General features: G+C 33.5%; 2 protein-coding genes across 2 annotated transcripts in view; both read left to right on the forward strand.

Annotated features, from left to right (window-relative positions):
* LOC145683222 (uncharacterized) overlaps positions 1 to 12,813 on the forward strand; it is a 40,122-nt gene extending 27,309 nt beyond the window's left edge. The window contains exons 3-6 of the mRNA XM_081754589.1: positions 5,910 to 6,392; positions 6,498 to 6,505; positions 9,414 to 9,759; positions 12,735 to 12,813. Of these exons, the coding sequence (XP_081610715.1) occupies positions 5,910 to 6,392; positions 6,498 to 6,505; positions 9,414 to 9,759; positions 12,735 to 12,813 (916 nt within the window). The remainder of the gene's footprint in view (positions 1 to 5,909; positions 6,393 to 6,497; positions 6,506 to 9,413; positions 9,760 to 12,734) is intronic.
* Positions 12,814 to 15,790: 2,977 nt separating this feature from the next.
* On the forward strand, positions 15,791 to 19,377 carry LOC145683223 (uncharacterized). Its single transcript, XM_081754590.1, has 2 exons — positions 15,791 to 16,341; positions 19,242 to 19,377. Exons 1-2 carry the CDS (start codon positions 15,791 to 15,793, stop codon positions 19,375 to 19,377), a joined length of 687 nt encoding a protein of 228 aa, XP_081610716.1.
* Positions 19,378 to 20,146: the final 769 nt, after the last annotated feature.

Below are 20,146 nucleotides of genomic sequence, written 5' to 3' on the forward strand. Positions count from 1 at the left end.
CAGATTGGGCTACAAGAAGCGGATTGGGCAATTTTTGATCACGAAAGTTCCTACCAAACTTTCAAATTGGGCGACCCATTACGTTTTCGGCTACTTGCAATTATCTGCCAGTTTAACTCAAAAAAATACTCTACTTTCTTATTTTTATATTTGGAATCACAAATTTATATTATACAATTAAAATTTTGTGTGTTTAGTATCCTATTCACAATGAACAATAGCTTTACTGAAACTAACACGTTTGATACTAGCTCAATTCTTGTTTTAGTAGATTTTAACCTCAAGATTTACAAGACCAAACTTCCGTTGACCTTCAACCTCACGTGAACTTAGCAGGGCCAGTTTATTTTTCGACTTTTTTATTTTAGATCGGTACAAACGAAAATTTTTACAGTACAATCCGGTACAAACGCAGAACAAACGATTCAAACAGAAAAATCATAAGATTTGTAGAAATTTATTAGTGGTCCTGATATGTTCACGTGAACTTAACAGGACCACTTTATTTTTCGATTTTTTCGAATTTGAGACCGGTACAAACGAAATATTTTACGGTACAATCCGGTATAAACGCAGTACAAACGATTCGTACAGAAAAATCATCAAATTTGTAGAAATTTATCAGTGGTCCTGCTAAGTTCACGTTTTTCGATTTTTTCGAATTTGAGACTGGTACAAACGAAAAGTTTTACGGTACAATCCGGTACAAACGCAGTACAAACGATTCGTACAGAAAAATCATCAAATTTGTAGAAATTTATCAGTGGTCCTGCTAAGTTCACGTGAACTTAGCAGGACCATTTTATTTTACGATTTTTTCGAATTTGAGATAGGTACAAACGAAAATTTTTACGGTACAATCCGGTACAAACGCAGTACAAACGATTCGTACAGAAAAATCATCAAATTTGTAGAAATTTGTCAGTGGTCCTGCTATGTTCACGTGAAATTAGCAGGACCACTTTATTTTTCATTTTTTTCGAATTTGAGACCGGTACAAACGAAAATTTTTACTGTACAATCCGGTACAGACGCAGTACAAACGATTCGTACAGAAAAAAACATGAAATTTGTAGAAATTTATCAGTGGTCCTGCTAAGTTCACGTGAAGTTAGCAGGACCACTTTATTTTTTGATTTTTTCGAATTTGAGACCGATACAAACGAAATTTTTTACGGTACAAACCGGTACAAACGCAGTACAAACGTATGGTGTGGAAATATTTATAATTTTCAAAAGTGGTCCTGCTAAGTTCACACTCGTGTCATTTTGGAGGTATTTTACACTCGGAGCACTTCACTTTCTGCTACCGACTTCTCCACACAGCTGGTTTCTGATTGCTCTTCTGTGCTTACTGTCTGTGTGATTCTACCGCCACTGGCGGACGTTCCACTTCGTTTCCATAAATGTGGACCGAAATTCTGTAGAATTTTCTGTCTTACTAACGAAAACTTTTTTACTCAATTTTGTTCCAAAATCAAAATTTATATGACACTTAATGCTAAGAAATTAGGATCTGATATAAGTAAATTCTTTACTGATACATAAAGAATTAGGTGAATTTAAATATATAGTTGAATTTTTCAAGTGTGAATTAGATACTATCAAAGAAATTATACAAGAAATACAAAATGATGAATTAAGTGAAATGTTAAAAGGTTTGGAAGTAAAAGAAGAATAGTGATGATGGGAGAAAAATAAAATATTTCTAAATAATAAATATGAGCTCTATGGATAACTCTCAGAGTTTAGACGATATTTGCTACGAACAAATTAAAGATAATTTTGATATGGTTTATTTGCTGATTTTAAATTGATCAATGATAAAAGTACAGGATATTTTAACGCTTCCAAGTTATGTTAGAGGGGAGGAAAGAAATTAAATGGTTAGAAAATATACAGTCTAAAGGTCTGATGAAATATTATAATAGAGGAGGTGATCCTACGAATTCGGAGATCTCTCTTCATATACAACAAAAGGAGAAGACATAACAAACATTAAATATCAGGAACAAATGTAAGAAAGGAATTATTATTAAGTATCTCATTTTGGATTGTAGTTGATGTTTATGATAAGTGTTATCAAATTATTGAAGATTATTTCACTGATGACTTTAAGCAATGTCAAGAAAACATGGAAAAATTAGATTACAGAGTAGTACAATCAGTAGGAAATTCTAGAATTCAAAACGAAAAAATAAAAGAAATAGCAGCACCACATATAGACGACAATTCGAAAGACAATTTCATGGTAATATAGAAGAAATGCTAACTAAATGATCTTTTTCTTTATTATCCTATCAGATGTAAGAAGAGGAGTTTATACAAACCTCTTAATGAAGCGTACGAGAAATATCCAAATCATTAATCATTTACGAAAAATTTAGAGACCCTAACAGTGTTAAGCTGTTTAATCTAATGCAACAAAAACTAGGTATTCGTAAAGGTAAAAGTAATGAGTTTCGGACACCACTATCAAAAGAAGAGTTGATTAAAGAAGTTGATTATTCGTAGAATTGGTTATTATGTGTTTAGATATTTTGTCAAGCTGGTGGCAAACTGGTTGAAAGTAAAAACTCAAAAGAATTATTAGCTACACTCAATTTGAATTTTGTTTCCATAGCCATAACAAAAATGGAACCTTTGATGAATTATTTCATAAAAGTGAATATTGCATTATGTCTCTTAAAGCTGTTTCTTTAAATGAATATAGTGCTTTTATGATTCTTCTAGTTATGATCTCTATTGTTCCAAACTTTAAGGATAAGTCCCACGCACACTCGTTTACTTAAAACTGGAATTTAGATACACATACCAAAAGTATATTTCGGAAAAGTCTTTTCTAGATCAAGTTTGAGTTTAAAAGAAGATTTAGCTGTGTGTGTGGGTGTTATAGATAGTGGATATCACGGAGAAGTTATTGCGGTAGTTAAGAAAAGAACATCTATAATATGGTATATTTGTGGACTATTTGGAGTTAACGCAATGCTTAGAATTTTTAACCTCGTTCCTTATTTGAGTACATTGGCAATACACTTCTTGGAAATGGTGAAACCCTTGCATGAACACTGTTTTATAATTGCACTGTAGCTGTATCTGATGGCCGAAAGAGCGGTGATTTACCCTCCCAGAATGGGCCAATTTTGGAGGTATTTTACACTCGGAGCACTTCACTTCCTGCTACCGACTTCTCCACACAGCTGGTTTCTGATTGCTCTGCTGTGCTTACTGTCTGTGCGATTTTAGCGCCATTGGCGGACGTTCCACTTCGTTTCCATAAATGTGGACCGAAATTCTGTAGAATTTTCTGTCTTACTAAAGAAAACTTATTTACTCAATTTTATTCAAAAATCAAAATTTTCAATATTTCAAAAGTTTTGAAATTGTCAACCCCCAGTGAAGGGTGGAAGACATGATTCAATGAAATATTGAAAATAAATATTTTTGCCACTAAAAGAAAACATTTGCACCCTATTCCATAACGGGATTTCATGATTTGAATTTTACAGGGTTTTCAAAGTTCTCAGCTCTGGTGAGGGGTGGAGGATGGGATTCTGTGAGAATCTTGAAGATGAATACTTTCTGTCTTACTAGGGGGAAGCGTTTCCACCCTATTCCGGGTGAAAATTCCAAAATTAAGTTTTTCGAGATCTTTGAGGATTTCAACCCCCAGGAAATAGTGGAAGATATAAAATAGATATTCTCTTTGCATCGCCAAACGAAAATCCTTCTACTCCATTCCAAATGAAAACTCCAAACTTTCATCTTTAAAAACTTTTGAAACTTTGAACTGCAGTAGAGAGTGGATCATGAAATTTTATGAAAAAATAAATAAATAATTTTTGTCTCACAGAGAAGGAATTCCTCTCCTTCATTCGAAATTCCAAAGTAGCTAAATATCGGCCCAACCTATATATATATATATATATATATATATATATATATATATATATATATATATATATATATATATATATATATATATATTATTTACAGCAGAGAATCCTTTGCTGAGATGCGCTGAAAACGCTAAAGTACGATTGTAAGCACTAATCCAATGTTTTGTTAATTTCTAGGGTATGTTCTCAAGCTTTAATTAAACATACATATTGTTTGGCTTATTAGTATTTTTATTTTAAATTTATATCATATTTACTTATGTGCCACCTTTAATGTGATATTAACATGAAATATTCTTTGTACACTTGTCAAATGTTGCGATACACTGGTGTGCCTCGCAGATAGGTTGAAACTATTGTCTTGGGGAAGATTGGAATCTTTTGTGACAAAGTCTTTACCTCCTACACCAAGAAAAGTTTTACTTCGCTTTTCACTTCTCTGAAATGTAACTTAAAAATATATTTTATTAGAGACTAAAGTATCATTAGGCCTTGTTATAAACAATTGATCTTTCTACGCACTATTTCGAACTGCCACGAAAATTTCAAACTGGGAGCGGTGAATATATGAACATATTCTTTTCAGCATATCTTTAACTTGTATATGCTACTCTAAATTAAACTAAACATTTAGTGATTTTCAATAGTCTGAAGACTATAGCCTAAAAATTTTGTTGAGTCTGAACTTTATTGGTGAATATAGGGAGAAAGTCTTTGTACAAAACAACTAAATAGAAATTTTGGGCAGAATTATTTATTCAATTTCAAACAGTGCAGCATAATGTTTTCAACGTAAGATAATGTTAATATTCATTTTCAATTCTTGAAGATAATTTTAATTTTCAAACATTTTTAACATTAAAATTAAGGTAAACAACAACTTTTGACATTAATATATTACGAAATTTTAATCGACAAAACACACGGAATCACTGATTTTCTGCTATAGATATGCAACATTAAATAACTGATAAATTGACAAATTTTGAATGGAATATATCTATATGAATGATAGCAAACTTCAAATTAACAATAACTAAAGATTGTGGTTACGGTTGTCTAGTCCTGTTTATTATTTTAAATAAATAATATATTTATGCACATGAACCTCTGTCGACAATAAAAATGCAGATTTACACGTAATATTCCTGTTACTGTGTGCTACAAACACCTAAATTATTAAACAAGCGCTTGGTTCTCCTATCGTAAAATGGATATAAACATGTATACTCAAATTCTGATTTAACGGAACGTAATCGTGTTAACAGCCAATATCTCTACAGCAAAGCATAACCCCGCCTAGAACTTGAGCAACTGACGAAGTTAGCAGTGGTATTGCTACCAGTCAATACTCGTTTCAAACTTGAAGTATTAATGCCAGTCATTTAATTGGAATATAATGTTCAGTTCACAGCGTTCTCCAATATACTTTACCAGCTCGCTGATGATTCATACTACATTGGTATGCCATTTACATTAATTACGTCGTCTACTTTGCTTAACGTAACCAAACCGTTAATGTGAATTTCGAACACGATATTCTTCGCAAATTGATATCACACCTTTTCCACATTTCTTTACTCGTGATCAACTACTTCAGGTGTAACTACATTTTGTTAGAGAATCGCTCCACTCTGAATATTTTGGAGCTAGATCTAGCAATCGAAAGTAGTTTTTTCTGTAGCTAGCTTTTCCAAACTGTTTAGAACTATTTGATGATGGATTTTTAGGTCACTCGCAATGTTTTGACTTTTTATCAGCCAATCGTGGTGTACTTCTACAAGAAATTAACAACCTTTTCTGTGATTGGTCATCCACTGCAAGAAGCATGCTGTACGCAGAAATTTCCAGACCGAAAGCTAATGAACCATTTTTGAATGTTGCTTTCGATAATGTAAGTTGTTAATAAGTAGTACAAATTTCCTCACTGATCACCAGTTTCGTCCGAAAATATATTTTTTGGACACCATATCATAGGCCTGATTATTAAATCTACAACACTTTTTTTAGGTTTGCTTCAACCTTCAACCTTGGTTCAAATAAGGACAAAATGAAAACAGAAAATCAACCTAATGAAGATCGCAGTATGCTACATAGTATTAAAGCCAATGAACTGAAACATAAGGATTCATTTTCAATATCTTTAGCGATACGTTCTGAAAATACACATAAAAAGGAAAATGGAATGGAGGAAGTTGAAGACATTAAGCTGTCCATGCGAGGAGAAAATTTAAAGCCTAATTTTAAATTCCATTCAGAATTCAAAGAAGGTGATTGGAAGTTAACTGCAAATCCAATATGTATTGTCAAGCGTATATCAAAGGCTGATTTGCTCGTAAATGTCAACAGTAATTTTAAACCAAAATTTGATAATTTTCCAAGTACTACGGAAAAGTCAAATAATCACCTCTGTTGTATTATTGAGAAAGAGAGTAAAGAAAATGTTCAAGAAATTGGTTGTCAGGAAGAAACTGTCAATCTTCAAGAACTCAGGTACGTTCACGTATGCTCTTTCCGTTGAGTTATGTTCCATTTATTTTCTGGTTCGTTTTAATACTTTCCTTTTAGTTTAGTCTAATTATGTTTATTTAATTTTAGAAAGTTGGGTAAGTAAGAAAACATGCACAAAAGAACCGCTAATTAAATATTACACTTGAACCGTGTTTCTACTTATTTCTTAAATATATTTCAACTGATGTAAAATAATTTCGAATAGACGATTGGAAAATAATATACAGTATACACACAATATATAAAATTTATATAAGAGAAATAGGGAGAAAGAGATAGGTAAGTAGGAGATAGATAAACAGATTGCATAGGAGGCACTTACATTTTATGTTGGCATCTATTTTTAGTAATATTAGGAGCGTTCTGTTAGTTACTTGAACGCCGAAATATACAATTGCTGAAACTCCGTCTTACAATTTAGAGTGGCGGTTCCAAACCTTCTTTCAGGGCATCCTTTGTTCAGTCTATGCTGAAAACACTTAAGTTCGCTTGTAAGCACAAATCGATGTTTTGTTAATCTTTAGAGTGTGTTCCCCAACTTGAATAAAACCTACATATTGTTTGACTTAGTATCTTTTTATTTTAAATTTATATCATTTTTATTTTATTATATGGTATCTTTAATGTTATATTGCCATGAAAGATTCTTTGTACACATGTGAATGTTGCGGTACGCTGGTATACCACGCAGATAAAATTGAAAGTACTGTTTGAGGATAGACTGGAATATTTTGTGACAAAGTCTTAATCTGTTATAGCGAGAAAAGTTTTAATTCGCTTTTCACGTCTCTGAGATGTAACTTGTAAATCCATCTTATCTGAGACTAAAGTATCATTAGGACTTGTTATACACAATTGATCTTTCTACGCACTATTTTTAACTGTCAAAAAATATCAAATTAGCAGCGATGAATCTCTAGAAACATACCATGTTGAGCATAGAGTTCAGGGTTTACATGCTACCCTAAATTAAACTCAAACATTTAAAGATATTCAAAAGTTTCAGGACTATAGCCCAAGCAGGTTTTGTTAAGTATGAACTTTCTTTATTCGTGAATATAAGGAGAGTCTCTTCGTACAAAACAACTAAATAGAAACTTTCGGCAGAATAATTTATTCAAATTCACGACAGTGCACCATAATTTTTTCAAATAAGATAAAGTGGATATTCAGTTTCAATTCTTGCAAACGCTTTTAGTGTTCAAATATTTTTATTACTAAAATAAAGAAAAACTACATTTTTTCAATTAATGTGTTGAAAAATTTTAATCAACATAACTCACAAAATTCCTGATTTTCTGCTCTGGTTATACAACAATAAATAATTGATAAATTGACATAAATTGTGAACACAATATACGATTGTTAGCAAACTTCAAAGTAACAATATCTAAAAAGTATGGGTATGGTTGTCCAGTACTGCTTATAATATTGTTTATTATTTTAAGTTAATAATATATTTATGCACATACACCTCGAGTGAAAATGAAAATGCAGATTTACACGTAATATTCCTATTACTGCGTGCTACAAACACTTAAATTAGCTCAGTGGTAGAGCGTTCACTTCTAGTGCGTGGAGTACCGAGTTCAATCCTAAGTCCCGCCACGGAAATTTAGTGGTGGTCAAACACTGTGTGCGTGAGTTTCCTCAGGATTCCCCATTTGCACCCACTATCTTTGTTCCACCATTTCATTTATTTATCATCACTGTCTTCTTTAGTCTATTCCGCCATAGCGGTGGGAAGTAAAACTCAAAAAAATCATTAAATTTGAAACACTTAAACTATTAAGCAAGTGCCTGGTTCTCATATCATTATATATATATATATATATATATATATATATATATATATATATATATAGATAGATAGATAGATATATAGATAGATAGATAGATATAGATATAGATATACATAGTGGCGCTTTTAACGGTGGACTTTCAGGCTTATGTCCCCCGAAATTTTATTTACTACATTCAAGTAAATCAAATATTATGCAGAGTTTTTACATTTCCAGAACTAAAGTTAGAAAAGCCCCCCGAAAGAAAATCGTAAATCTCTCTCTCGCCCTTTATATAAATATATATATATATATATAACCGCCAACATCTCTACAGAAGAGTGAAATCCCGTCTGGTACTTGAGCAACTGAAGAAGTTTGCAGCGGTATTGCTACTAGTCAATACTCTTCTTAAACTTCAAGTATTAATGCCAGTCGTTTAGTTGGAATATAATGTTCAGCTCATAGCCTGCTCTAATGTACTTAATCAGCTCGCTGATGATTTATACTACGTTAGTATGCTCTCTATATTTATTACGTCGTCTGCTTTGCCTAACCATTAACCAGACTGTTCATGCAAATTTCGAGCACGATATTCTTCCAAAATTGATATTATACGTTTTCCACATTTCGTTACTCGTGATGAACAGCTTCGTTTTGACTACATTTTAATACCTTTTGTTAGATATTCGCTCCATTCTGTAAGTATTCTGGAGCTAGATCTATCTAGGTAGTATCCAAATGTAGTACTTCTTTCTTTAGCTAGCTTTCTCCAAACTGTTTACAACTGTTTGATGGATTTCTAGGTCATTGGTAATATTTTCACTGTTTATCACCCTGTCCAGGTGTACTTTTTCCAGAAATTAACATTTTTTTCTGTGATTGGTCATCCACTACAAGAAGCATGATGGACGCAGAAATTTCCATAACGAAAACTGCTTAACCATTTTTGAATATTGCTTTCGATAATGTACCTTGTTAATAAGTAGTACAAATTTCCTCACAGTCAGTAGTTTCACCGAAAATATATTTTTAGGACACGATATCTTACGCTTGATTATTAAATCTACAACACTTTTTTTTACGTCTGCTTCAACCTTCAACCTTGGTTCAAATAAGGACGAAATGAAAACAGAAAATCAACCTAATGAAGATCGCAGTATGCTACATAGTATTAAAGCCAATGAACTGAAACATAAGGATTCTTTTTCAATATCTTCAGTGGTACATTCTGAAAATAAACATAAAAAGGAAAATGGAATGGAAGAAGTTGAAGATATTAAGCTGTCCATGCAAGGAGAAAATGTAAAGCCTAATTTTAAATTCCATTCAGAATTCAAGGAGGGTGATTGGAAGTTAACTGCAAATCCAATATGTATGGTCAAGCGCATATCAAAGGCTGATTTACTCGTAAATGTCAACAGTAATTTTAAACCAAAATTTGATGATTTTGCAAGTACTACGGGAGAGTTAAACAATCACATGTGTTGCATTATTGAAAAAGAGAGTAAAGAAAGTGTTCAAGAAATTGGTTGTCAGGAAGAAACTAACAATCCTCAAGAACTCAGGTACGTGCACGTATGCTCTTTTCGTCCAGTTATGTTCCATTTATTTTCTGGTTCGTTTTAATACTTTCCTTTTAGTTTAGTCTAATTATGTTTATTTAATTTTAGAAAGTTGGATAAGTAAGAGAACATGCACAAAATTGCCGCTAATTAAATATTATACTTCAATCACGTTTCTACTTATTTCTTAAATACATTTCAACTAATGTAAAATAATTTCGAATAAACGGCCGCAACGTACTTTATACGAAAATATATACAATATATGTAAGAGAAATAGAGTGAAAGATAGATAACCAGATTGCGTAAGAGGCACTTACATTTTATGTTGGCATCTATTTTTCTAGAAATATTAAAGGGGGACGTTCTGTTGGTTACTTGAACGCCGAAATAACAATTGCTAAAACTCCGTTTTACAATTTAGAGTGGCGCTTCTTAACTTGCTTTTTATTCACAACAGGACATCTTTTGCTCAGTGTACGCTGGAAAACGATAAAGTTCGGTTGTAAGCACAAGTCCAATAATTTGTTATTTTTGGGGTATGTTCCCCAACTTTAATAAAACATAATATTGTTTCACTTAGTACTATCTCAGTTTTAAATTTATATCATTTGTATTTTATTATATGGCACCTTTAATGTTATATTATCGTGAAAGATTCATTGTACACATGTCGAATGTTGCGATACATCCGTGTCCCACGCAGATAGGTTTGGAACTACTATTTCAGGTAGATTGGAAACTTTTGTGTCATAGTCTTAATGTTCTATAGCAAGAACAATCTTAATTTCCTTTTTACTTCCCTGAAATGTAACTTGAAAATCCTTCTTATCTGAACTAAAATATCATTAGACCAGTTATGCAAAATGACACTTTCTACGCACTATTTTGAACTGTCACAATGATTTCAAACTGGTAGAGATAAATTTCTGAAAACATATTATATTCAACATAGATTTCAGGTTAACATGCTGTTCTAAATTAAATTAAAACATTTAGCGATATTGAAATTCTGAAGACTAGAGTCCAAGTGAATTTTGTTAGGTATGCACCTTCTTTATTCGTGAATACAGGTAGAAAGTCATCGTACAAAACAACTAAATAGATATTTTCGGCAGAATTATTTATTCAAATTCACTACCGTGCACCACATTTTTTTCAAAGTAAGATAATGTCAATATTCATTTTCAATTCTTGCAAATACTTTTAATTTTCAAACATTTTAAATACTACAATTAAGGAAAACTACAACTATTTACATAAAAATGTTGAAAAATTTTAACTGATTTAACGCAAAATGTCGCTTATTTTCTGCTCTCGATATGCAGCTGTAAATAACTGATAAACTGAATACAACATATGATTGTTAGCAAACTTCAAATTTACAATGACCAAAAACTGTGGTTATGGTTCTCCAGTGCTGCTTAGAATATTGTTTATTATTTTAAGTAAATAATATACATGCACCTCTATTGAAAATGAAAATGCATATTTACTCCTAATATTCCTACTATTCTGTGTCACAAATACTTAAATTTTTAATCAAGCGCTTCGTCCTCCTATCATTATATATATTGTAAAACTTTGTCCCAGATAGGTTTGTAGGTAGAGCGAGGTAATAAAATGAGTGTCCGGAATCGCTCTCACTACCGGCTTTTACCATAAAATTCACTAAATAACAGTATTTACAGAAATACTACAAATTCATTCTCTTCTAAATTTGTTAGGTTAGAATAGGTAGTTCTTGACCATGAGATCACGGACAGGATCTCCACAGAGCATCGTGGCAGGATAAGCAGAGTGGCGAAGGATGCTCTAAAGCTCTGTGTCAGACAGTGAGGGGGTTTGTGGTAGAAGAGCCCCGTAGCAAGAAAAGCAACTGGGGTTAGGATTCTCAACAAAGCTCCCTAGGAGGCTAAATGAGAAGAAAAGAAGAGCCAAGAATCCTGTAGCTGATTAGAGGCTTAGCGTTGGGTTACTCCTAATGTTCCTAGGGAAACAGTAGGAGGGACACCAGAGCAGTGGTACTGGTCCGCAGGTGGCTGCCGAATTTATAGAATTCAAGGTTGCGGTGGCGCCATAACGCAAAGTTGAAATTGATACGATTTCCTAATAAGATTAACTTCAAAAGTAATGTATTTTTGGCATTTAGGGTCCAATAATATTTGATATTCGATGTCGAAGATTTGACCCTAAGCACATGTAAAATGTCTTCTGTTTGCTGGGATGGTATACAAAGTTATTTTGTGAACTTATTACATGTCTGTAAATTCAGAATTAAGCGAAATTCTGCGGTGTTTGGCTTTCGCCCTGTCAGAAGTGGCGACGAGAATGAACTACCGTTGGTTTCTTTGATGATGGTGGCTTCTAATAGCCGCTTAATTTGGAGATCAATTTGTGATGTCAAAGCCAAAATTAGGGGTGACCTCTGATGAAAAGAATGCGCGTTCTATGTCCTCTTCTATGGCGCGTTCTATGTCCACGACCCCTTTAGAACGCGACCACAATAAGCCCTTTATCTATCCGTATTTTGTGAATGTAGACACGAAAATATCCTATATCTGTGGGTGAATAGGAAAAGACATCCCTGTATTTAAAAAATAAATTGTGTACAGCCTTTTTGTGTTCTTGTGTTAAGTCCGGGTTTATGTTAAAAAGTTTAATATCTAAAAGTGGTGCTGTTTTATCAAATCTTTTCTGTATTTCCTGTTCTGATCTATAAAATATTTCATCATTTTGGTCGCCTAATTGATAATCCCCCTGTATATTAACCACTTGCAGATCCTCCTCAACGCACGCAATTGGTGTATATTTTGCTAATGTTATTGATCTATTAGATGGGTTAGATTTTATTAATATGAAATTGCTTTTTGGTAATTTGGTTGGTAATGCTTGCAATCCGTATCTATCTAATAAATTCTCAAGTGGAGAAACAATTATGTTTTCTTTATTCCTATTCCGATTCTTGATGTTAACAGGAAGAAAGAAATGCGTCCTAGCTGGGATGGTAACTCTGAGAGTGGTAAATACGTCAGCTGTTGTATTCTGTTTTATTGAATTAATTGCATGTGCCGATAGTTCTTCCTGTGCATCCACTTCGGTTGGAAATGTCGGTGGCCGTGTCTTCCTGCATACAGACAATGTGTTGTGTTGCAAGTCAATTTTACTTTTAGAGAATTTAAAATATTTTCACCGAATAGAGGTAAGAATTCTCCATGTTCCAAAATTCAAAAGTAATGCGAAAATGTTCCTGAACCAATTTTGAGTTCAATTAGAGCACCATATCGCAATTTTACAATTAAATGTTCAATTCCTCTAAGATTAGTATTGAAAGGAATTAATTGCATATTTGAAGAAATCGCTAATTTCGTCCAAAGACTGAGAAAGCTTCCTCTATCTTTTATTACAAGGTATTTTTATCTATTGATCATTATATTGACTAGTAATTTATGTTCCTGACGTAGTAATTTTATACTCTTTCTCTGCTATCGGTCACTGGAGCTACAGTGTAAAGTGATGCAGGTATTTGTTTGTTACACTCGTTGGATACATCTTTTTGTTGTACGTCTTCTTCGTGTGTAACGGCCTTCAGAACGTGTTCTGGAGAAAATTTGTCCGGGGCTCCCTATGCGTTTCCTGGTTGATGTTTCGAAAACATATATTGGAAGAATATCCCTGCATATAACTGTTGGTAGAAAGTGTCACGGTAGACTACACATACTGTGTAGCGTAAGATTTATAGTCTGTGGTTGTATGTTGATCAAGATAAACAAGATGTATTGAAGGATATTAAATATATGTCATAAGGACAAAGATTAGGAAGATTGTAAGTATATGAATTCAGAAAGATTCATGGAGATCATTATCTAAAGATATAATAAGAAGGATACAGTTGAATGGAAGAGGAATAAAAACTCAGGTTATATAATAGTGTAAACATGTGTTTGATTTATAGTGCAATTAAGATTCCGGATAGATTACGTTAAAGTTTATTAAGTTACCAACACTAGACAAATACCCTTTAAGAAAGTAGCATCATTTCATTTTATAAAGTAACAAATGGCGCAGTCGATAACAACGAATTCTAGGCTCTCGATTTGGTGGGAACAGATAGAGAATATGGTGGACATCAAAGTTAAAAGGTGCATTGGAAAGGAATTACAACAACGAGATCAGGAAATAACGATATTAAAAGAAGAAATATCTTTTTTAAAACTACAACTACAGTGTAAAGAGGCAAATACTTCAATTGAACACAAACGTAATGACTGTAAAAGATGTAAACGTGTCCACAACAACAAGGATTGCCCAGCAAAATCCAAGCGATGTTTTAGATGTCTTTTTATTGGTCATTATGCAAGGGCATGTTTGGCAAAAAGGTTGAACCCCAAGTTTGAGTTCAAACAGACAAGCAAGAACACTGAAGTTTCAAAAGTTGCCCAGGAAAAACCTCATCTTAATCTAAACAAGTTAAGTGTAGAAATTACAAGATTAGATAAGGCCAGCAATCAGGTTAGGCTGCCAGAAGCCAAAAAGCCCTTTAGACAAAAATCTTCGACTGTCAATAGTACATTGTCATCTGGAAATTTTGGAAGCAAACAAATGGGAGAAACGGAGAAGAAGATCGAGAAGAAAGCACTGGAAGTTAAGCCCAAGTCCGAAAAAATTGAAGTGGTGACTGCTAGGAGGAAGTTTAGAATTGATGAGTCAATTTGGGATAATAATTCTAACAGGAAAGGCGTGCAAGAGAAGGAGGACAATGAATGCATGATTTCCAGGGTTGCCAGTGGTGAATGCGTGATTTCCAGTGTTGCCAGTGGTGAATGCATGATATCCAGGGTTGCCAGTAGTAAGCCTACGAAGAACATGAGCAAATTAATGCCTAGATTTATGCAGTTTTTGGTAAAGAGGCACTCAGAAGATAGAGCTAAAAGAAAGAATTAGAAACAGACAAAATGTTCCTTAAAGAATTGTTGTTCAAGTTTTGGAAAATAAAAAATAACATGTACCACAGACTGTAACTATGGTTCGGTTTATGTGTATTGCTATTTTTGTTATTATTCCTAGGATTGTTTTAGTTTTCCTTCTTATGCTGATTATTATTGCCGTTATTTGTACTGCGTGGTTTATAATTATTACGGCCGCCACGCCCAAATTGAGAATTTCTAATTGCATTCTGAGCCATTAAAAAGCAATTCGCGCATCTGATTGGTAAGCTTGCTTAATACCAATGAACCATTGGCGTTCGTAGCGTTAGATGTGCTTGCCGCAGGGGGGTGGGGGTTGTGTACTGCTAACTTGGGACGGAGGATTGAATATACTTGAGTTTGAGAGGCATCCTGTAGCGATGGTGCGGAAGGTAAAGGAAATGTTGGAACATTTTGTTGATAATAATGCCAGTTGGGTGTTTGACTGCATGAAGTATAAATTGCTTGTTGCTGATACGTGGGGAAGGAAGTGCTAGCCACCGTTCAAGAATTTAAACTGTTAACTGACGGAGTTTTATCACACAGAGAATAAATTGCTTGCGATAATCCGACGTAATCACGGTTTTCCATACGGTCATGCGTTTTTTCTAAGTTATGTAAATGTGATTGTAAAGCCTGTAACCTAGTAAATGTTTCCAAAGAGATCTTCTGTTAAAAAATTCTTTAAGCCCAGAGATAAATAGTTTATTTTTTGTTACTCGGTGGCCTGAGACATGACTTGTCGAATGAATTTTAATTTCCTTTAAAAAATATGAATCAATAGGTTTATTTTCCCGTTGTTGAACCTGAAAAATTTCAAATTCCGTCCGACGTACTGGTATCTTTGGCATACTTAAATCCATTAATTTGGTTTTCAATTGATCGTAACTAAGTGTGTTCATTTGGTTTTGTACTTTTAATTGCAATACCAAATCGAGAGCCTCTTCCTTCATGGGAAGGAGTTCCTTCTTCATCTCAGGATTCCACGAATCCAATAGGGCAAGGTGGTCGAATAACGTAAAATACCTATTAGAATCATCAATAACGTTTCCAGAGTACTTAGCAAAATGGAGGATATTAAAGACTATAGAGAAGTAATAAACTACACCAGTAATGCTGAAATTAATAATGATTGTATTTTGTTCAGTTTAGATGTTAAAGCCATGTTCCCTAGTCTAAAGAGAGGTGCTATACTTGATATGATTAAGAGAGTTATGGGGGGAGAATGTGTTAAAGGCTGGAAATGGGAGAAAGTTAGAAAAGCCCTCAACTTAATATGGGAGTTTGGTTTCTGTATAGTTAAGAATAGCATATATAAGATTAAGGATGGTTTAAGTATAGGATCTAAGATAAGTCCGGTATTGTCTGATATCATTATGAATGTGTGGGAGAAGGATGTGATAGAAAAGGGGAAAGAAAAGATTCGATTTTTATGCAGAGACGTTGATGATTGTTTTGGGATATGGGAAGGATCAAAAGAAGAGTTGATAGAGTTCGTTGGTAGTATTGAAGATAAGGAGAAGGGAATAGAATTAGAACTAGAGACAGAGCAGGGAGGTGTATTATGTTATCTTGACATTTTAATGAGTAAGGAAGGGAAGAGCATTAAGACTCAATGGTATCAAAAAGAATGTAGTGCTGGTATATATTGTAATAAGAAAAGTAATGTAGATAGAAGCACAAAAGCTAATTTCATAAGAAATATGTTAGAAAGAATTTCCAAAATTTGCAACAAAAATGTAGAAGAGAATGTGGAAATTCTTAAAGGACAGCTGTATGAGAATGGTTATAGTAAAAGGGATATCGTTAAAGCAACTGTGGTCTCGGGGAAAGGTAAAAGTGAAGAGGACAATGAGGGGGTATGGAAAGGCATTATAGGGTTAGGAGAAGATACCGAGATTTTAAAAAAGATGTTAAGAAAGCAAGGGGTTAAGGTGTATAGAAAAGGTAGCAGAACGTTGTTGGACATGGTCAAAAGCAAAGGGAAGAAAAAACAAAAGAGAGATCAGAAAGGTGTCATTTATTGTATAAATTGTAAGGATTGTGATATGAAATATATTGGTGAGACAGCAAAATTATTGAAAGAAAGAATTATGCAACATAAAAGTGATGTGAAATATGGCAGAGAAACAAACGCAATCTTTAAACATGTAAAAGAAAAGGAACATGATGTGAACTGGGAAGAAGTTATTGTGCTGGAACGGGAAAAAAGATTGTGGTCGAGAAAGTGGAAAGAGGCCTGGTGGATAGAAAAGGAAGAGGATGTAAACTTAATGAATTGGACCAAAGGTATCAGCATTAATAAAGAATGGAGAAATATTATTGATAAATACAGAAAAATGTATATGAATTAATGTATTCAATGGTTGCTTGCTCCTTGTTGTTTCTTTCTGGTAGAATGTTATGTTGTCCCATTGGTCAGTTCAGATAGATTTCCACGCTTCTGATGAGCTGTTTGAACGGGCCAATGAGAGAGCAGATAGAGAGATTAATTGTGTATATATACTTGAGTAATTTTTTGTATCACTCAATGTACGTCTGATGAGAGTCTTGGCTAGAAGATCGAAACGTCACGTGTAAATGTGTTTTTATATTAAAGAAGTGTACTGCATTTACTAAAATAAAATAATTGACATCCCACAGCACCTACTACAATGCAAAACTTTATATTCCACATTACTCGCTAATTATTGAAAATGCTCGACGATTCACTCAACATAATGTAGTCAAATGGTAACCCTTACCCGAAAACAATAATGGATTATGCAGAAACGAATGGGAAATACCCAGATAAAATTCTGCAAAATCATGAAAACGGAACTTGGTAAGCAACGTACAGAACGTGGCAGAAAACACAGTGCAACTTACCTCATTATTTTCCCACGACGACCAGTTGTGTCATCTTCGGGACAATACTCACTTCCTGAGTCACTCAACAATATATCATCATTGAATTGGCTGTAAGAAACATCGAATGTGCAAATTCGTTTGTTTTTGGATAGGAAGGTAGTACACGGCTCCTCATTGTCTGCCATCGTAACTGTTGATTACCACCTTATGCATTCCGAGAAATTACAACGAGCCTTTACATAAGTGAATATTACTGTCATCGATAGAGAACAATTTGAACTCGGACAAGATAAAATGAGCGGTATGCGTTGCTCTCTATCGCGTGCTGCATAACTCACCAATTGAAAATTTGTTGTTTACCATGTACTTGCTTTAAACCATTCAATTACCTTCTGGAGGATTAAATCTATCGACGTTAAGGAAAATCCTCCTAGTGCAGGGTATAGCTAGATTTTTTCATAGGTCGTGAAGTTTCATTAATCAAAAGAAGTATACGAAGCAGGAATGGATACTATTTTTTATGATGTATCGCAAATAAGAACAAGTCGGGCTTCTTAAGTAAGTCATTCATTTGCTTCACTTCCTTATCTTTAATTTTATTCGTAATGTCTTTTGTGTATTTCAATAAACATTCAACATATCATATTTCACTATTGTAATATGACTGAATTAAACAAGGTTCTGGGAACATATTCTTTAGCGTTACGTAATTTAATTTATTACGTTTCTCCACAGTTTTTGATTATTCTACTTAACCTCTCTAGTGTAGACATTCTGGTCAGAAGTATGTTTGAACATGTGAAGATGTTTACTTTTTTTTGGAAATAGAAAAAAGAAAATGGAAGAATCGATTAAATTTTTATTGTTCAAAATCCAACAACACTACTATTGAAACCTTCATCAGTTTTTAAGGATTCAACTTTTTGTAATAGCATTGATATGGATATATATAGCATCCATAGTGAGCTGTACTACTAACATATATAATGTATATATGAAATCATTTTCTGTTAATCTATATATAAATTTAATCTATAGTAATTAGTAACATGTTTTCTTTAATGGAAAATGTGACAGCCGTTTCCCATCAGGAGATTCTTGGCTATATGTATAGGAGAGTCATTATAGTCATCCTTGGAATCTGTGTCTGAAAATTAAATCCAGATTTTCTAGAATTTAATATTTTAAAATTTTTGAAATGTAATTTGCTTTATGTGAAATATGAGTCTTTAATTATAATTTTTAAGTGGAACATAGCATTTTTGTGAAATTTAGTTGAAAATATCAAATTTTGCATTCGTGTTTACTATTTTGTTCATTTTGTCTACTATATTGAGGAATGGGTGCTGTTCTACTATATGGATCCATAGTTTTACGATACTATACGTCGGAGGTCCCTGGTTCGTGTTCTCGGACGTCTATAATTTTGAATCGATTCAGTAATACGTTCAGAAATAGAAATACCACGCTTAGAAACGCGGTGACCCAATATTTCCAATGAAAAATGGCGTAATTTGTTTTTTTTTTTTCAGGAGATATTTTCAAACCTCTACGTCTTAATCGTTCAAATAGTTTACGTGTTGCATTGATAATACCATCTATCGTATCGTCTGACCACAAAATATCATCAAGATAATAGAATACTTTATTTTCGTCTAATCCTTCTAGTGTTAGTTTCATTAAATCATTTAACGCCGCTGGAGAAGTAACTCCTTCCTTAGGAATGGAAGTGAAACAGTATTGCTTAAGTCCAGGAACAGAAAAAGCAGTTACTAGTTGGCTTTTTTCAGACAAAGGCACTTGAAAGAATTCCTGCGAAAGATCTGTTGTACAAATAAGGTTTTTACAACTAGAACGCACTAATATGTCCTGAATTGGTGGTACAGGAAAACTAATAGGTCTTATCTTAGCATTCGTAAATCTCATATCTGCCAGGAACCTCCAAGATCCATTTTTCTTCTTAACTAATATGATGGGATGATTCTAACTACATGACAAGGACGAATGACGTTTTGTTTAAGTAACTGTTCAAGTTGCTCGTGAACAGCATCCCGAAGATGGAACGGAATGGAAAACTGGCGGATATATACTGGGTCTTCATCTTTAAACTGAAATTCGTTAACGTAGTCCCGTGCCTTTGAAAAATCGTCCGGGGACCGACTAAACACATTTCTATACTCCGTAATTAAATCATAAAATCGTTGTCTGTCATGTTCAGAGAGTTCAGGGTTCACGTCCACCCTGGTACAATCAAATTTATCACATTGACTATTTTGAAGACCAGTATCTTCTGTAACATTGCTACAAAAATGTTCTTCCCTATTCAGAACAGCATGCCCTAAAACTTTATTCTTCCACAGCAAAAATTGCTTGTCAGTAGGATTCGAAACCCAAATATGTGAATTTACGCTGACAACCGCAGTATCTCTTAATAAAACATGTACAACACCCATTACGAACTTATTAGGTACTAAATAATCTCTATTTCCCAATAAATCAAAACATTTCTTTACTTTAACACATGTTCGCGAACGTGGGGGCAACCAAACAGACAAAAAAATCTTATACACAGG

Source organism: Thermobia domestica, chromosome 4 (assembly GCF_964235325.1).
Source record: "Thermobia domestica chromosome 4, izTheDome1.hap1.1, whole genome shotgun sequence".
NCBI classification, from domain to species: domain Eukaryota; kingdom Metazoa; phylum Arthropoda; class Insecta; order Zygentoma; family Lepismatidae; genus Thermobia; species Thermobia domestica.

What these genes read in the sequence shown, in the direction of transcription:
- LOC145683223 (XM_081754590.1), top strand. Translation starts at nt 15,791, where the DNA reads ATGGAGGATATTAAAGACTATAGAGAAGTAATAAACTACACCAGTAAT. An exon ending in AAGAGCATTAAGACTCAATG is followed by an intron (nt 16,342 to 19,241) that starts GTATCAAAAAGA and finishes TAATCCTTCTAG; the next exon opens with TGTTAGTTTCATTAAATCAT.